The sequence below is a fragment of the Hippocampus guttulatus genome, chromosome 8 (assembly GCF_054856545.1).
Source record: "Hippocampus guttulatus isolate MCC_2025c chromosome 8, RoL_Hgut_1.0, whole genome shotgun sequence".
Lineage (NCBI taxonomy): Eukaryota > Metazoa > Chordata > Actinopteri > Syngnathiformes > Syngnathidae > Hippocampus > Hippocampus guttulatus.
Window position 1 is genome coordinate 12,501,729 of NC_141268.1, and position 19,835 is coordinate 12,521,563.

At 44.0% G+C, this 19,835-nt stretch overlaps 1 protein-coding gene across 1 annotated transcript; it reads right to left on the minus strand.

Annotated features, from left to right (window-relative positions):
- Positions 1–1,803: 1,803 nt before the first annotated feature.
- camk1a (calcium/calmodulin-dependent protein kinase Ia) lies at positions 1,804–19,731 on the minus strand. Its single transcript, XM_086118392.1, has 12 exons — positions 19,592–19,731; positions 17,676–17,794; positions 11,429–11,560; positions 10,680–10,754; positions 9,340–9,478; positions 9,135–9,261; positions 8,817–8,892; positions 7,863–7,975; positions 7,706–7,784; positions 6,853–6,940; positions 6,613–6,775; positions 1,804–5,299 (listed from the first exon to the last, which is right to left on the minus strand). The coding sequence occupies exons 2-12, from the start codon at positions 17,759–17,761 to the stop codon at positions 5,196–5,198; spliced, it is 1,182 nt and encodes a 393-aa protein (XP_085974518.1). The 5' UTR covers positions 17,762–17,794; positions 19,592–19,731; the 3' UTR covers positions 1,804–5,195.
- Positions 19,732–19,835: the final 104 nt, after the last annotated feature.

Consider the following 19,835-nt stretch of genomic DNA (forward strand, 5'->3'; position numbering starts at 1 on the left):
TCATAACGAGATGGGTGACATTTTCTTCTCGTGGTGTGTTTGTGTCGTGAAGAAAACTGGAGTCCGTGTCATCAAAGTTGCAGGACTGCCAGCAGGGGCGGTTCTGGATCAATTTTACTGAGGGCTGGGGCCAGGGGTTTTGATTGCGTGTGTGTGTGCGCACGCATGCACACACACGCGCGCGCACACACACACGCAAACACGCGCGCACACACACGCAAACACGCGCACACACACACACACACACACACACACCGCGCACACACACGCAAATAGCACTCGTGTCGTGGTAATTTCCTTCTCTGCGGACTGCTTCTCATTTTCCCGCTCATTTTTAAGTGGTGCAGCGCACTAAAGGGTCCGACTAGAATGTTAAATCACGCACTTTAGTTCCACCTTTCGCGTCGGCGACTCGGCACGACTGCGTAATCTGCGCTCGGAGGGGGGGGCCACAGGGGGGGGGGGGCCAGAATCGGTGCTACAGGGGCACTGGCCCCCGTTGGCCCCCCCCCCCCCCCCGAACCGCCACTGACTGCCAGCACCAAATATATATTTCAAATCCAAATTACTAAGTTTAGTTAAGCATAATTAATAGAATTGGTGCATTTTATTAATTAAACGTAGTATAAAATGTTAGTTTCATGTACTTGTACACGACTGTGTATCGCAGTTATATCGGAAGGACATTGTTGTTCCGTAGTTGGCCAGCAGAGAGCGCTGTAGACAATTCTTCAGACAGCATGTTGTGCACTTAACATACCCAGGGTTGTACTGTATACTGTATACGAAGCTGTACATACCTTTTATCACTTTTTCTCTTTTTTACCAATATGGTAGTTGCTCTTACGTCATATCAACTGCCTTTGCCTCCTTTTCCTGCTTTTTTTTGTTTTTCCATAGTTTTCTTTGTCATAATTGATGATTTTTCACTGTTTCTTCACTTGTTTTTTTGGGGGGGGGTCATATATAGTTTTGGAAAAAAACGGAATGTATTAAATGAAACACATCTTAACCGAGGTGCACATGATTATGGAGGGCAGTGTAAGAAATAGACTGCACCACGGGGTAGTACAATCGACGTGGTTGTAAAACAGGGTCATGGTGAGAACTACTCAGACAGCTGCAGTACTATCAATCATTTTTCATCGAGGATAAAGAAAATGTGTCAGTTGAACTTTCTTGTATTTTATGTTTGAGTTTGTTTTGTGGTCCAGGATTCGTCGGTGATGTGTCATAGCTGCGCTCACTGGCTAAAATATTGATATTGTAAGCTTTAATTTAACCCTCTTGTCAACCCATTGTTAAAATATATAAATAAATATGATGAACAATATATTCATTATTTTGGATGCATTGTATCCTAATTGCCCTGCGATTGGCTGGCAACCAATTCGGGGTGTCCCCTGCCTACTGCCCGAAGACAGCTGGGATAGGCTCCAGCACCCCCCGCGACCCTCGTGAGGATAAAGCGGTTCGGTAGATGAATGAATGAATGAATGAATGTATCCTAATGTCACCACAAACTAAAGAAAGCACAATAGTACAGCCACTCCATATCATGCAGAGTAGTTCTTGTCAAATACTACTTGTACCACTTTAAACGAAGCATCATGGAGGAGAGTAGAAGTGGATCAGTTCCACATTGTCAAAACAATTCACAAGTTTGAAAAAATTAGAAGGAAAAATGGTATCTGCGGATGACTGAAATATCTATAATCTTAGCACACATCATCAAATCCTTGTACTTGTGCAAATGCAACACTGTGACAGCGCGCGCACACACACTCACACACACACACACAATGCATAGACAAGGAAGATTTATTCCATTTCCTGCTCTCAGTGGGTACAAATAACTGAATTCTTCTACATCTTGTTCAATACCCCATGATGCATTGCATCCATATGTTTGTAGCTCAAAACAGCTTTACAAAAAGGATATACAATATATACTTGTGTGTGTGTGTGTGCGTGTGTGTGTGTATTTACATGTACTGTATATGTATATGTATTTATATATACAGTGCTTCTTTTTATGCATTTTGGATGTGTTTGGATTGCTAAAACAAGCATACACAACATGTATTAATAATGTATATCAAAGTGGCCCAAAGATGGATATTTGACATTGAATGAAGCCCTTCATGCGCGGTTTGCATATTTTTCACATGTTGTAGAAACACAGAGTGATTGCTTTCCTTTTTTTAACTGCACAATATGGTGAACCTGTTTGAAGAATGGGTCAGCTTCAAAAATTATATATACACACACACACACACATAAACATCAAATAGCTTAATTTGATGATTATGTGGCTCACAGAGAGATTCATTTCACCATCCCCAAATTGTCTACTTTTCTGTCTGAGAATCGCATCCGTCCATCTTTTTCTCAGTCACATACTAAAAGATGACTGTGCACACAAGCATTTTTTACTTCATGAGTATGGCTTTGGGACCGCAGTCCAAGTGATTTTTCCCTTTTAACCTTTGAACTTTTTTGTTTCGCAGTTGAAACTTCCGTCCAACCAGGATATGTATTTTTTTTTAACCGCTACACACATCAGGGGACTTTGAGATGAATAAGACAAGGACAAAAGTATGGGGGCACACATCTTAAGAAGTATTCATACGGTTATGTAATTGTTCATCTTTTATCATCACGTTTGAGCGCTAATCTCAACCAAATGAAATTGTTAGTCAGACCCTCTCAGGTCCTACTTCACCGCCCTCCAACTTCACAATTACCCAGAATTCTTACCAAAAAAAAGAAAAAGCTTGAGGAAATATTGTAAGTCTTCCCAGAAGAATGGACACTGTTCCCCTTTTACATGAACTATAAAAAATGTTTTTTAAAATTATTATTATTTTTTTTTTTAAGTCAAGTTGTTTTAGGTTTCGTTTGACAGTAAACTCCAAGCGGGAATGGCAGTCAACAACTTAATGCCTCTTTTTTCTTTTTTGAAAAATGGTTTACTGTCTACCAAACTGCTGCTTGTTGTGACGTGAGTTGAGTTCACAAACACCAAACAGCACGGCGGTTTATATCTTCAAAAAACTTGTATCCAAAGACACTATTTTGCTGACTTCTATGTAAAAGTCTCAGGTGAGGAAAATCTTCTGTTACATTTTGCAGAATCTCTGTGTAAAAGGGGGGTTATTAATGTTGTAAAGAGGGACCAGCTCCATATTTTCCTCCATGTTCCCTTCTTGTAGATGTAATGTGTCCCAATACTTTTGTCCAAGTAGTCATTTACAAATGAATAGACGCAAAAAATAATAATAATTTGCGAGAAATGCCAAACAATACGTCTACTGTGCTGTGTTTTTGTACTTTGTTAACATTACTTTTGGTTTTACTCACTTCACATTATAGAGCTCAAAAGAATTACAGAAGTACATCATTGTCAATACCACAGAGTTGCAATAATAATAATAAAGATAATAATTAAAAAAATAATAATAATCATAGTCATCATCATGTGTATACTAAGTTATCATCATTCATGTAAACATATTGAATTAACCAGGTCATGCAAACAGTAGACCAATTTCCACTAGAGGTTGCACAGCACAGAGCAGGCCAAGCGCCCACATTGAGATCCCAGACAGTAATGATTGAGCAAGCATTTTTTTATTTTATATGATGAGAATTTGTGGGTTCAATTTTTGCATGAGGGAGGGGCGGGGGGGGGGGGGATCACTGATGATGTAACCACTCAGTCGCCTGACTTGTGTGGGTTTGAACACTTAAATTGTGATTGACTGGAAAGCAGTCCAGGGTGTCGTCTACCTTTTCGCATAGAAAATGGATGATTGATCTTTTTGGGAGGGAGGGGGGCTTTTCCACATCATGCACTTTTGAGACTGAGTGGCACGTCCTATTACAACAAATGTTGTAGGATGGGGGGTGGGGTGAGGGGATCTCAGTGTGAGACTCTAACAACAAAACAGCCATAAAACAAACCCCCCCAAAAAAAAAAAATCTTCATAAGCTTTCATGTTGTCCAACCCCCGACCCTCCCGACATGCATACACTTTCAGGTCAGAACCGCTTGTTACCAACCCAGTCTGAGCCAGAACAAAGAAAGTTCTTCACAATCGCACCACTTTGACCAGTGACTCCTAAGTATTTCTATTGAGTATATCTTGAAAGCTCATCTAGTGTGCTTCAAGAAATTATTCATTTTCACTTAATTAGTCTGAAAAGTATTATTTATTTACTACAAATTACTTGCACAACTTGCATTGCTCACCAAAGCATTGCTTGTAACCGATTAATCGGTCGGGCCCTATTACAAATATGTACCTTTGTTCATCAATCATTGCCGGTCAACTTAGAGACTAACAAAACCATTACATTCTTTTCCACTCGATTGCAGAAGGTGCAGTTAATCTGTGTAACCACATGAGGTTTCCTGCGAGTCTATCAGCTTTGTGTTCAACTGAACTTGGCCAGACTTCACACTCAGAAGTAAATTACCGGTACAATACACTATAACCCTGACAGGTAAACAATTTGAAAACTGCTCAATGTTTCGGTCCTTTCTGCACCACTTACGATTCGGTCAGGAATGCCCAAATTCACAACAGGTGATGGCTCCATGAATGATCTCCACTTCTAAATCTTTCTGTGAGTCTTCCTGTCTCTATGTTGCACCCTTCTGATGACACTCTCTGACAATCTAAGCTCAGTGGCCACTTCCCAGGAGTGGTGGGTTCCTGGTACGTGCGATATACAGTTTGTGGTAGCACAGGGCCATCTGATGCGCCTCCAAGCATGCATTTAGTCTTTAGCACCCTCTTGTGGAGACGTAAAGAATGCATGGATTTTGGCATGGGGCCGAATGAAGGCAAAACGAGCAGGGGGCCGAATGAAGGCAAAACGAGCAGATGGCCTTTAATTAACCCGTTTATGCACCTTGTATCCTGATAACACGATAAACTGTGCACTGGAGTAACCACTGTCCCTGAAAGGGTAAAACTATATAGATGTCACAACTAACGTAAGGACAGGCATGATGATGTCTGGCATTCGGGGACTGTCTCAGGATAATGGTCCACACACTGGACACCTTACGATCGCATTCCTGGCCAGACTGGGTGAGCAGCAGTTCTCTGTGCACTCCAGAGGGTCTAAATATAATCATTTTGGGAAGGAAAAAAAAAGTCAAACAAAAGACAGTGAGGTTGTGTTCAGATGCGACTGGCCGGCCTGCAGCAGTAAGTACAGCTCCTCAGGCTGTCTCTGTCCGTGCTGCCCTCTGCACTTCCACGGCGGTCATCGCTGTAATGGGACACTGGACGGGACAGATGCCAGATACACAACACACACTTATTCATTTCAGCAGTTCCTGCAAGACCCAGTAGGTGGCAGTATCGTACCTCAGGGAAGTGGTAGGCGGGAAGCAGTGACCTACATTTACAACTTCAATTCTGATATTTGTTCCAGGAACTTGTATTAAATTATTCCCAATTTGTCTGTTCTCTTTACCGCATACGTTTCCCATGGAATGCACTGCATCCAGTCTATGTATGTAGTTGTCCAATCAGATTTCAGCCCTCTGTGTGTGACCAAGTCAATCTAATCTGCCCAGGACCTTCAGAATCAGTCGAGTCACTTCGACTTTATTATTTATATTTATGAATCAGGGGTTAGGTTCCAAAACAGGTAATAGCTATAGATTACAACACAATAAAATCCGTACTGTGTTAGCTTTTATAGGTCAAATTTTAAAACAGAAAATACAAATATCTCATACACTTGATACGCCAGAAAAAAAGTGAAGACATTTTTTCAAATCACCGGCAAGAAGGTATGTACCTCTTTTGTTTTGTCATGTTACTTAATACATATTGATGCTGAATTTCACCAGGTTAAGATTTATTAAGAGGTGTCTTAAATCGGGTAAATCTCCAGTCTTAGCCTGGGTACCACACGTACTTTATTTTAGATTTATTTTCACCCTTTCATGCACCAATAATGATAACCTGTAACCTGATAACATGATAAACTGTCCACTGTAGTGATCGCTGTCCCTGCAGGGTTAAAGTGGTTTATTCATGACAGAAATGTTAAAAGTAGCATCATTGCCTGTACAGTTATTTGACAGTTTGGAATGCATTCATTTGCTGAACGTGATTTCCTGTAGGGAAAAAAAGTTTTTAAATTCGAACAATATGGAAGCTAACCAGTCTCACAGAGCAATTTGTGTTTGACTAAGAAGGTGCTGCTGTATTTAGTAATCCAGTGAGGACGACTGAGCAGGGTAAACAGAATAAAATACATCATTATCAAATAGATTACCATGTTAATGACCCTTGATCCGTCATACCCATCAGCTCTGAATTATTGAGTGACAATATTGTGAGCTGACAGCTCCGAGTTATGCGTTCATTAATTTTGTGTTTTATTGCGGTGAGTAATTGCTTTTCTGTCTCATTTAATGCAGTGTTCTGGTATTACGAAGCAGCAAGTCAGGCTTTCTTAATTTGTGACATTCGATGATGAGTTCATCTTCCGATTTAGTAAACCAAGGTGTATGTGTTGAAAAAAAAAAGATGATAAACGATTTTCAAACAGATAAAAACATGAAGTGCTTTGAAAACTCACAACTCTCGTTCTCGCCATTCCCCAACTCATCTTCCTCTTCCTCCTCTGGCAGCAGGAGTCCGTGGCAGGGGCTGGTCGGGGTGATCTGACTAGGTCCCTCCACGCTGGTCCCCAGCTGCAACCTGCGCATGTGACGCACCACTGCCGTGGCGTTGAACGCTTGCTGTGTTGTGCAGAGAAAGAGGGTCGGGTAATTCGCAAACGCGTACACAAACTTTGTGCTTCTACCATAGCACTAACCTTCCACTTGCTTTTGGCAAAGTTCTTCTTGATTTGAGCACTGACGGATTCATGGATGTTCTTGTCCAGAGCTGTGTCTCCACAGATCCTGGGTAAGTGACACATATCACATATTAAGCAGGGTAATTCATTTTTTGTCTTCATCCTTTTGTTAATCTGTTGTATTTTACATAAATGTCATGTATGTGTATTTTAAAAATACATTTATAAGACTCCTGGTTTCAAATACAATTAAATGAGCCTCAGGTGAACCAGAAGGACATTAACCGTTTCATGCATCCTCTATCTTGATAACATGATAAGCTGTCCACTGTAGTGACCGCTGTCCCTCAAAGGGTGAAAGACAAACGCAGGCATTCACTCTTTCGCTGAACCGACTGAGTGCCAGCCAGTTTAGAGCCTATTGATATTATTATTACTGAACAGTCATTTTCGTCTTTAAAATACCAAGAGCAACATTGAAAATGTGCTTTTGATGACTAAATAAAATATTTACAAATATCACAATTGTAACAGTTTAACATTTGACAAACTTAACAAACTATTTGCATGCCATTTATTAAAAATTGTATCTTGTAGTGTGTGTGTGTGTGTAGGTGTGTGTGTGTGTGTGTATGCACAGTATGTACATTTCGTCTTGTATCACTTGATACTCTGCCAGAATTGGTTCTTTCATTTTGACTTCCTGTCGCAGTTTTCCAAATAATGTACATCATGAACAGTTTATGTATCTCCACTCCCAACCACACGCACACACACACACACACACACACGCACACACACACACTTTTCCACACTTCTCTGCTGTTCCAATGAGAGGGGAATTATTTACGGTCTCAGTAACGGTTCCTACCATGGATGCTGGAGGGCCTGTTCACATGTGTATCTTTTAGAAGGATCTTTCTCCATCATGTGGCAGATGAAGTCTTTGGCTACAAAAAAAAAGTTGTGTTTATGATAATGACGTGTTTTCTGATTTTGTATGCTCCAAGTATTAACTCTAGTGATACCTGAATCGCAGATGTCGTCCCAGTACGGCGAGTCAAATTCATACTCTGCTTTCAGGATTTGTTCAAACAACTTTGCATCGTTTTCGTCGTAAAATGGAGGATAACCGCAAAGTCTAAAGGTATGTTGAAGCAAAGAACACACCACCGATTAGGTACAATAAAGTCTGATGATTATTTCTTTGCAAAGAAAATAATAAGACTGTCTGAAAGGTATGAACTTTTTGTTGTAATGCGCCAACATATTTGACAATTATTAGAGGTGTAACAAAAAAAAAATTCAAATCAGAAAATCGGTTTTGATTTGACAAACCAAATTGAATTGTTGCAATTTATAATGGTTACATCCATAAATCATTTCGCCCCCCACCCTTCCCATGTATCAAGATACTTATCGAATCGTCTTTGAGAAATGTGCACCAGATATAATGTTGCTGATGATTTATTGTTTCTTTGTATCTCATGAACTTTGATAATTAGGGCCTTGGAGAGCTGTTACATGTTCCCTCTTTTTTTCACATGGGAAAATTATGAGATTAATGGACACATTTTACACATTTCACTGTTTCGGTTATTCAGGACATTTGCTCTTTATGTACTCATCTCTTTATTTTGCCGTATGTTAGCATACCATCATGTTAGCATGGTAGCGTTTTATCAATTCTCATTTGAAATATTTTCTAGTGCCTGAATACAGGGCCAGATATATTTTAGCGCTTATAATCCTGTTGTGCTCTCGCTATATGATAGAATTTAATCAACATTTAACATCATCACAGTTTGTACACAAATTGCATTTTGTAGACATTGCTGTGTTTTGGAAGGATTTAGAACAACACTGCATCACAGTGAGTCTTGTTTGTAATCTTTGGGCCACGTTATTTTGACAAATGAGCACATTTTTACCTTTGTAAAGGCAGATTTTATTGCAACAAACAGAAAGAAATTCAAACTCACAAAATATAAGAAATGACTCCTATGGACCAGCAATCGACTGCTTTGCTGTACGGCTTCTGCGCGAGCACCTCAGGAGCTGTGCAACACACACAAATGCACAGCACGGGTGAGGGTAGGATTCAAAGTCATCTTGACCTTGGTGAGCAGCAGTGTCACGTTAAAGAGAGTAAAGAGTACTTATAGATCGCTTGTACTTGACTTCGTAGGGGATGAGAGAGCCTCTCATGAGGCAATGTGCACAAGAGGATGTCAGCTGAGCCACAGAATGCTGAGCATACACAAGCGAAGAGTGGCTCACCCAGGAAATAAATGCCTCACCCACATATCCGGGAGTCCCGCAGGCTGTAGACATAACGCTGCCCGCTCCCTCAATTTTGGACAGGCCGAAGTCACTGATCATGATCTTAGAGTCTTCGTCCATGCTGTAATACAACAAATTCTCCGGCTGCAAATAGAGGTATCATGAGAGCAAATAGACAGAATGCAATCTGCAAAAGTTTGCTCCATATTTTTCCCCTCCTACCTTCAAGTCTCTGTGCACGATCCCCATATCATGAAGATATTTAACCGCATCCAAGATCTGGTGGATGAGCTGGCTGGCATCTCTCTCTGTGTAGAAGCCCTTCTCCACGATCCTGTCAAACAACTCGCCACCTGACACACTGAACGATAAAAGTGAAGCTGATCTTAATTGTAACCGAGTGGCATGCTGCGGTTTGTATTGATGCTGAAGGCAAAAATGACAAGCTGACAAGTTGAACACAAATGCCTCCCGAATAGCCTTGAGCCTTCCACGTCACTGCAGCATGTAATTGCTAAAGCGTCTACAAACATTGGGTTTGTATTGATGTTCAAGAAAAAAAATAACCATTTGGTGCTGTTCTTGAGACACTTTTGTATAACATGATGCTCGAGAATTATGCCTTGAGGAACATGTATGTTTATTCCATCAAGCCAATTGTGCTTAGAGCCTTGACATTAATATATATATAAATATATACCGTATATTTCAAACCATTGCTCAAAGCTGTTTTCTCATTTGAGTAAAAAAAAAAAAAGCCAAGGAAGGGCCCTTTCTTTTCTTGCTCAAGGCTTTCAACACAAGTGGCTTTAGACCAGCGCCTTGAGGAACTCCTGTGTAAAGTTTGCCACACCAACAAATTACAGTTTGCATTAATGTAGAATACAAAAATTGTTGTTCCACAAGGCTGTTCTCTGAAGCCTTTGCTAAAATTAAATGAGTTGAGAACATAGCACTGAGGAACTCTGCTTCACAGTACCACATAGATAGGTTAAACATTTACAAACACCAGCTCGAGCTGGATTGACAATGACAGCAAAATGACAGACTGGGTTCCTCGAGACTCAGTTTTTGAGCCATTTATTTTAACGCAGGTTTATCCTAAAGCTGACACTATATATACATGCCACATTGTCTGTAAAAATGAGAATATCAGTGTGTCCCTTTGATATTGCACAAACACTCATTGAACCATGAGATCACTTATAATGAAATTCTGGTTGGACAGTAAATCAGGCATTTTTTTCCGAGCAATTTAGTCAGGAGTGTCCAACAACTGGAATCAGATCTCTTTCCATTAAAAATGCTGCTGCTGCTGCTTCTGCTGCTGCTGAAAGGTTTGAATATTTCATTTGGAAGAGACTACAAACAGTATGCTGCATGTACAGTATAACATAACAGCGCAGCATCATTTTAAAAGAATGGGTCCAGCTTTGTAGAATGTAATAAAATGGCACCAAGAAAGAAAAAAAACCAGACATCTGCATTTTGTCTCAAAATGACCCCTACCCTCCAAATTATAATTCCAAATTAGCAGCTTTTGAATTGAAAGCAGAACTCACAGCTGCATGACGAGGTACAGATGAGACGTGCTTTCGAAGATATCCTCCAGCGAGACGATGTTAGGGTGCTTGATTCTGAAAAAGTCATGAAAGCATAATTACTGTCTAGAACATTCCTCTTGTGCTCGCTGTAAAGCGGTCACCAGATGGCATTATTGTTGCGTTATGTCACCATTCGAACGCCTCGCAAGTGTAAGATAATGCACGGGCGCAGTAGCGTTGGTCTGATGAATGTGCTACTCGGAGCAGATTTTAAAATGACGGGAAGTGTAAAGTATGCACTGTGAAGCCTCCAGCAGGGCATCGCTTATCAACACGTGAGATTGTGAGAATATGTCACTTTAACACTGTGGCAGATGATAGAGGATATTGCAGGGTGAGCAAGTGTGCTCTTTTCCAGATTGTTTTTTTTCCCATGTAATGCTGCTCTTTTATTGGCTTAATAGTGACTTCAAATTTCAGTCCATACCACCCACCCTCTCTTCTTCTCCACCCCTTATGTCTCCTTCTCTTCAATACATTGCTTCAGGGAACTCCACACCATCTCCGCCTCTGTGTGCTGTTGCCCTGGCAACTGGGACACTAAAAATAGGTCTATCTTCTTTACTCCTGACATTTCCGGTGCACAATCCTACTGTTTCTACTGACACCGTGCATTTGGTGGCCTGTTCACTTGACCTCCTGCAGAGAATGTGCCTGGGGTTCTTCAATTGGACAACAGGAGTCACTTTTGAGGGTGGTCAACTCACCTGTGCAGTACCGCGATCTCATTCTCTATATTGTTCTCTTTGCCTTCCAGCGCTTTCTTGGGGATGCACTTGATAGCCACCAGCCTTTGTGTCCTCTTCTCCTCGGCAAGAAGCACCTCAGAGAAAGCACCCCTGGGCAAAAACAAGCCGTGGACATATGAAGTATGAACATTTATGACCAATGTTACGAACACAGCCACATTCCACTTAGAGGATGTGCACACTTGTGCAGCCACGTAATGTCAGTTCATGTATTTTTACCTCCCCTTTCGAAAAGTTTTTTTTTTCCAATTCATTCATTCATGTTACAGGCTAGATTATTGTTTTGAAAAAGTTTGCAAATGATTTAACTTTAAGTTGTACTTTCATATCCCAAAGCCTGGTAGCTGTTCATGGGTGTGTAGACTTTTTACATCAACTGTAGAGAGCCACTCAATGGGACAAACCGTAATGGAGTCATATGTCAAATGAAAAGTATTGGGGGTATGTAAAGAAAAGTTCCAAAGATGAGTCCGCCACAACACTCACACACAGATATTTACAGGAACAGCACCTGCTCTAAATAAATAAATAACAATGATAATAACAATAATAATAAGACATTTGCTTGTAATAGATATAAATATAGCATGGCTGTTTTCCAGAAGAGATTAGACTGCATTAAAGGTTATGATGAGGGGGAGAATGACATGCATTTACACAGTAGCGTGGACATTGTTAGAGACCACAACTGTGCTGTGAGACAAGAAAAAAGACCATGTGGCCATCAGTAATATGCAGGGTACAAGAACAAAAACTGAAAATCTTTTTTCTTTCTTCCTTCCAAAGAACATTTTGGGGTTCTCTATTACGTTCATCCCAGAATTAAAGCTCATGCACACAAAATCTAATATTTGTCAGTGACTCTCACAAATCGGAGTCTAGAGAGCATGTGCTCAGTCACACATTGCAACTGTTGCTGTGAGACACATGTAATTAAGCATCCACTTGCTCATTGCACCTTGGAGACTTCGCTCTCTGCGGATTTGCAGCTGAGCACTACATACTGTTATTTGGCATGGCTGACATTTACCTAAGAGCCCATTGTAAAAGCTTTTCAATGCATGGCTAACGAGAAACATAAATAACGTTGATTATTTCGATCATGCTGGCCCGCACTAAACTAACCACCACAGGGATGGTTTAGACTGCTGTAGGTATCCATGGCTGTATGTCTGCACTTCCATCCATCCATCCATCCATCTTCTACCGCTTATCCGGGGCCGGGTCGCGGGGTCAACAGCTTTAGCAGGGAAGCCCAGACTTCCCTCTCCCTAGCTACTTCTTCCAGCTCTCCCCGGGGGATCCCGAGGCGTTCCCAGGCCAGCTGGGTGACATAGTCACTCCAGCGTGTCCTGGGTCTTCCTCGGGGTCTCCTCCCAGTGGGACATGCCCGGAACACCTCACCAGGGAGGCGCTCAGGAGGCATCCGAATCAGATGCCCAAGCCACCTCATCTGGCTCCTCTCGATGTGGAGGAGAAGCGGCTCGACTCTGAGCCCCTCCCGGATGACCGAGCTTCTCACCTTATCTCTAAGGGAGAGCCCGGACACCCTGCGGAGAAAACTCATTTCGGCCGCTTGTATCCGGGATCTCGTTCTTTCGGTCACGACCCATAGCTCGTGACCATAGATGAGGGTTGGAACGTAGATCGACCGGTAAATTGAGAGCTTCGCCCTTTGGCTCAGCTCCTTCTTCACCACGACAGACCGATACAACGTCCGCATCACAGCAGACGCTGCACCGATCCGCCTGTCGATCTCTCGCTCCCTCCTGCCCTCACTCGTGAACAAGACCCCAAGATACTTAAACTCCTCCACTTGGGGCAAGATCTCTCCCCCGACCCGGAGGGGGCACTCCACCCTTTTCCGACTGAGGACCATGGTTTCAGATTTGGAGGTGCTGATTTTCATCCCAACCGCTTCACACTCGGCTGCGAAACGCTCCAGTGAGAGTTGGAGAGCCCTGTTTGAAGGAGCCAACAGCACCACATCATCTGCAAAAAGCAGGGATGCAATACTGAGGCCACCAAAACGGACCGCCTCAACGCTTCGGCTGCGCCTAGAAATTCTGTCCATAAAGGTTATGAACAGAATCGGCGACAAAGGGCAGCCTTGGCGGAGTCCTACCCTCACTGGAAACGATTCCGACTTACTGCCGGCAATGCGAACCAAACTCTGACATCTGTGGTATAGTGACCGAATAGCCCGTATCAGGGGGTTCGGTACCCAATACCCACGAAGCACCCCCCACAGAACTCCCCGAGGGACACGGTCAAACGCCTTCTCCAAGTCCACAAAACACATGTAGACTGGTTGGGCGAATTCCCACATACCCTCGAAGACCCTGCTAAGGGTGTAGAGCTGGTCCACTGTTCCACGGCCGGGACGAAAACCACACTGCTCCTCCTCAATCTGAGGCTCGACTTCCTGACGGACCCTCCTCTCCAGCACCCCGGAATAGACCTTACCAGGGAGGCTGAGGAGTGTGATCCCTCTGTAGTTGGAACACACCCTCCGGTCCCCCTTTTTAAAAAGAGGGACTACCACCCCTGTCTGCCAATCCAGAGGCACTCTCCCCGTTGACCACGCGATGTTGCAGAGGCGTGTCAACCAGGACAGCCCCACAACATCCAGAGCCTTGAGGAACTCCGGGCGGATCTCATCCACCCCTGGGGCCTTGCCACCGAGGAGCTTTTTAACCACATCGGTGACCACAGAGATAGGAGAGCCCACCTCAGGGTCCTCAGACTCTGCTTCCTCCAAGGAAGATGTGTTGGTGGAGTTGAGGAGGTCTTCGAAGTACTCTGCCCACCGGTTCACAACGTCCCGAGTCGTAGTCAGCAGCGCCCCATCCCCACTGTACACAGTGTTAGTGGTGCACTGCTTCCCCCTCCTGAGACGTCGGATGGTGGACCAGAATTTCCTCAAAGCCGTCCAGAAGTTGGCTTCCATGGCCTCACCGAACTCTTCCCACGCTTGGATTTTTGCCTCGGCGACCACCGAAGCTGCGTTCCGCTTGGCCAGTCGATACCCGTCAGCTGCCTCTGGGGTCCCACAGGCCATAAAGGCTCGATAGGACTCCTTCTTCAGCTTGACGGCATCCCTTACTGCTGGTGTCCACCAGCGAGTACGAGGGTTGCCGCCACGACAGGCACCAACCACCTTACGGCCACAACTCAGATTGGCCGCCTCAACAATAGAGGCACGGAACATGGTCCACTCGGACTCAATGTCCCCCGTCTCCCCCGGAACATGGGAAAAGCTCTGTCGGAGGTGGGAGTTGAAACTCCTTCTGACAGGGGATTCCGCCAGACGCTCCCAACAAACCCTCACAATACGTTTGGGTCTGCCAGGACGGACCGGCATCTTCCCCCACCATCGGAGCCTACTCACCACCAGGTGGTGATCAGTTGACAGCTCCGCCCCTCTCTTCACCCGAGTGTCCAAAACATGCGGCCGCAAATCCGATGATACAACCACAAGGTCGATCATCGAACTACGGCCTAGGGTGTCCGGGTGCCAAGTGCACATATGGACACCCTTATGTTTGAACAAGGTGTTTGTTATGGACAGTCCGTGACGAGCACAGAAGTCCAATAACAAAACACCACTCGAGTTCTGATCGGGGGGGCTGTTCCTCCCAATCACGCCCCTCCAGGTCTCACTGTCATTGCCCACGTGAGCATTGAAGTCCCCCAGTAGAACAAGGGAGTCCCCAGCAGGAGTACTCTCCAGCACACCCTCCAAGGACTCCAAAAAGGGTGGGTATGCTGAACTGCTGTTTGGTGCATATGCACAAACAACAGTCAGGACCCGTCCACCCACCCGAAGGCGGAGGGAGGCACCCCTCTCGTCTACCGGTGTGAACCCCAATGTACAGGCACTGAGCCGGGGGGCAATGAGCATGCCCACACCTGCTCTGCCTCTCACCATGAGCAACTCCAGAGTGGAAGAGAGTCCAACCCCTCTCGAGAGAACTAGTACCAGAACCCAGGCTGTGTGTGGAGGCAAGTCCGACTATATCCAGTCGGAACTTCTCTGCCTCACACACCAGCTCGGGCTCCTTCCCTGCCAGAGAGGTGACATTCCATGTCCCAAGAGCTAGCTTCTGCAGCCGAGGATCGGACCGCCAGGGTCCCCGCCTTTGGCTGCCGCCCAGCTCGCATTGCACCCGACCCCTTTGACCCCTCCCACGGGTGGTGAGACCATGAGAAGGGGGACCCACGTTGCCTCTTCGGGCTGAGCCTGGCCGGGCCCCATGGGTGTAGGCCCGGCCACCAGGCGCTCGCCAACGAGCCCCACCTCCAGGCCTGGCTCCAGAGGGGGGCCCCGGTGACCCGCGTCCGGGCAAGGGAAACTGAGTGCCATCGATTTTATTTATCATAAGGGGCTTTGTGAGCCGTGCTTTGTTTCGTCCCTCACCTAGGACCTGTTTGCCATGGGTGACCCTACCAGGGGCATAAAGCCCCAGACAACTTAGCTCCTAGGATCATTGGGACACACAAACCCCTCCACCACGGTAAGGTGACGGCTCACGGAGAGGATGTCTGCACTTACATGTCCTTTTTTTTTTTTTTTTAGTATTTCCTTATGGCTACTGTACATACAGTATGATTATGTTATGCGTTTATATTCTCAAGGACGTGACGGCTAAAATGTCACCAAAGCACACTATCAAATGTGTTTTGTAGACATTGAGAAATGCCGATGTATTTATTTATTTATATATTTTATGTTAAAGAAAACAGACAAGGAATTTAATACAGGGAATTTTCCTGATTTAGTCAAACTATACTTCAAGGTTAACTAACTAACTGACTGACTGGCAACAATGGCAACTGACTAACTAACTGTGCTAATAGACTACCTGCCACTGCCCAGACAAGCAGTGGCTCATTGACTATGCAAACGTTGCGAATTAACTAAGCAGCAAACCAACTAACTGACTCGTGCTCACTGAGTCCATAAACTCAGTGACTATGCTAACCGTGCTGATTGAATAGTTATCTCAGCTGACTAATTGTGCTAATGTACTTATTGCCTTGTCTAGCCTTGCTTTGCTAATTGACGATGTAATTAGCGAACTAACCAACCGATTAATTATCCTGCCTGACTGTGCTAATTACTATTCTAACTCTGCTAAGACCAGTCTAACTTTGATAACTGACTGACCATGCTAATAATGGCAATTGGCCAGCTAATTAACGGAAAAACTGGCCAACATAACAGATTGACGAGGCAAATTGTACGAATTGGCAAGCTAACAATATCTGATGACTGATTGACTGTGCTTGTTGACTGCCTAACTCACATATATGATCACTAAATGACTATCCAGTTGACGCTGATTGATAACCTAACAACCTGTCTCACTATATGACTGGCTATCCTGTTTAACTAACCAACTGTTATGCTATCAAACTGATTGACTCTTTCATCTACAGTGTAAACTAATTGTATTGAGCAGACTGTACGTCGATGGCTCAAAGGGCCCCAAGCCAAAGTGAGACATGAGCAGTGCAGCAACACATCCGATTATTCATTAGGTCATTTCACTGCAGTGTGCTTGTGTGACGAAGAACACGCGACACAAGCATCTTCCTGTGTCATCCCTTTGAATGAGGACACTTTGTCCTGACACCCGACTGAGCCTCAAACTGTGAGGATTAGACAGAATAGAACATAAAATAATTTAAATCAATTAACCTCATGCACTGAATTCCTGTATGAGCTTCTCTGTAATCGTCTCTCCGAGCCATTAAGTAGCTTTTCATCGACACATTAATGCCAGGTCCGGCAACACCGACAATTTGGCTACAAATACTGTCTATATTACATAATCTGGAATAATGTGACTGCAAATTACACACCTTTAATTTTTGTGGGACAGAAGCAGAAATGCAACATTGTGTGTCATGTACTTTGTTATTTAATTACACGTGATGTTGTGGTTTTCTTTTGTGAAGACGTTTTGCCTCTCATGTGAACTTCCTGAATGAGTTCATGCAACAGGCTAGTTAGACACGAGTAGCCAGGCTACTTGTGGGAAACCCAACTATTTATCCTCCAAGTTAGAGGTTAGGATTACTGGTATGCAGTAAAAAGAAAAATTGTATCATTGTTTTGCCAAAACAAGGGTTGTTAAAATGCCTTGTAAAAAGGATCCCACTTTGCATCCTTTGCTGTGTTAAGGATGTTCCAACTTACGTCCCCAGCACTTCTTTGAAGTCATAATGCTCTTTAATGTCAGACGTCTTCTTCTTCCACCCATTGCCGTCCTCTCCTAGAGGCATCCTGTCGCACTGATGGGATTCGCCACACTACAGCTGCAAGTAGACCAAACGAGCAGCATACACAATTCATTTGTTAGCCCTCAGCAAAAGACAGCCCATGCTGAAAAGATGACTTTTTGTCACAATCAGTGCAGAAGCATTATGGCACAAGTTGGAATAATGTGTGTGTGTGTGTGTGTGTGTGCGTGTGTGTGCGTGTGTGTGTGTGTGTGTGTGTGTGTGTGCGCGCGTGCGTGCGTGTGTGTGTGTGTGTGTGTGTGTGTGTGTAGAGGGGGGGTTAAACTTGAATAGTGCTGTGGCATACAATATCCATAATTATATTTGGACTGCAGAGAGTATGCTCGTGCACAATAGATCCATTACTTCACTTAGCCTGATGTGAGTAATGGTTAGTGCAGCTCATGTTTGACTCCACTGAATGACAATGACACAATACAATCCATCTATTTTCTATGTAGTGCTTGTCCTCATTATAGCCACAGGTAAGCTGGAGCCTATCCCAGTTGACTTTGGGCAAGAAAAGCAGCACACCTGACTCGCCTCCAGCCAATCGCTGGGCACATGTACACATTGACATTAACATCCATTGACAATTTGAGTCGTCAATTGTGGGAAAGGTTTGCGTACACAAACATGGGGAGGACATGCATACACTCCGCGGGAGGGCCGTAGCTCAGGTTTAAACTCAGAAGCTCTCAACTGTGGTAAATGTGCGACGTGCATTGCTGGTCCGCACAGGATGTGCACCAATACCCTTGCCCCTAATGGTGAATGCTGGAAATGATTATCCGACTTTGACGCCATACCCACAATAGATGCTTCGCATTGAGTGTCATTTGGGTGCTTTCCCTAGAACAGTGGCTCTGTCGAACCCCTGAGACTGATTCTCTGAACCCAGGTTAAGAACCACTGCCCTAGAAGTTTGACAAACTAAGAGCCCTGGAATTCAGCCAAAGAGGCTTCCTCCAACCAAAATAGCTGACATCATGTTTCATTCCAGACTTGGGTCCAGACTGTTCCTGGTATCCTGGTATTACAGCCCATTGAATTCCGTGTTGTGCAGTAAAACTGCTATAAGGTGCATTCTTCTGTCAGTGCCCGAGAGCCCTAAAATACTGTACATACATTCACAGCAAGATATATACACTTGCAAAAATTGGTGATTTTTTTTGGCGGGGCGGGGGGGGGTCTATTGAAGCCCCTCAGGGCTATTATTTCATTGCAAGAATACATGCAACGATTCCAAGAGGGCCCAAATAACTTATACGTTAGATTCATAAAGCACCTTTCAAGGTACTCAAGGACGCTGAACAATATTTCAAGCCTTCTGGACCGTTTAACTGTACCTTTCATGAACAAAAATGTACAGCCACATCTTTTGCTAACAGGCAGCGTTGATAGAAAGGGACTAACATAGGCGCTGTAAGTAGGACAAAGAGGGCCAGTCAAAAAAGCGTCGAGACAAAAAAGAAGAAAGAAAAAAAGAATAACATGCATGGTCAGTAGAGAGAATGATGACAGCATTTAAAGCTTTTAGACAAATATCAACCCCAATAAGTCAATTCAAAGTTTTAAATGAAACTGTCACGCATGGATAAAGATCTGAACTAAAAAATGAGTTTTAAACGGAGAGACATGTTTGCCGAAATTTTTAAATTGTGCTTGCAAGCGTGCAGAAAGCACTGTGGGTGGACTGCACCACTCAAGGATGTGACACGCAAAGGAAGACCGCATCGTTATAGGTTCATTCACACGGGTGTCAGGCATGGACACTTGATGTTTTGTATTCATAGAAACATGGACATCAATGCGAGGGCGGATAAAACGTACCTAAATGGCGATCTGTGCCCGGGGTTGTGCGCTCCTTGCCTCCGGGAGAGATGCTGATACTGCTGGCCGGGCTTGTGCGCAGCGCTGCCGCTCCGCTTGTGCTCTCCTGACGTCAAAGACACGCACGACTGTGAACGTAGTGCAGCATGAAATCACTGGATGGGGCGGAGGGGGCAGGGGGGAATATAATACGGCGTCAATCAAAAAATGAGCTATCGTTCCAAATGCTGAAACTGAGAGATTT

What these genes read in the sequence shown, in the direction of transcription:
- camk1a (XM_086118392.1), bottom strand. Translation starts at nt 17,761, where the DNA reads ATGCCTCTAGGAGAGGACGGCAATGGGTGGAAGAAGAAGACGTCTGAC. An exon ending in CGGGACTCCCGGATATGTGG is followed by an intron (nt 8,893 to 9,134) that starts GTGAGGCATTTA and finishes TGTGTTGCACAG; the next exon opens with CTCCTGAGGTGCTCGCGCAG. An exon ending in CAGGCCCTCCAGCATCCATG is followed by an intron (nt 6,941 to 7,705) that starts GTAGGAACCGTT and finishes TCACTTACCCAG; the next exon opens with GATCTGTGGAGACACAGCTC.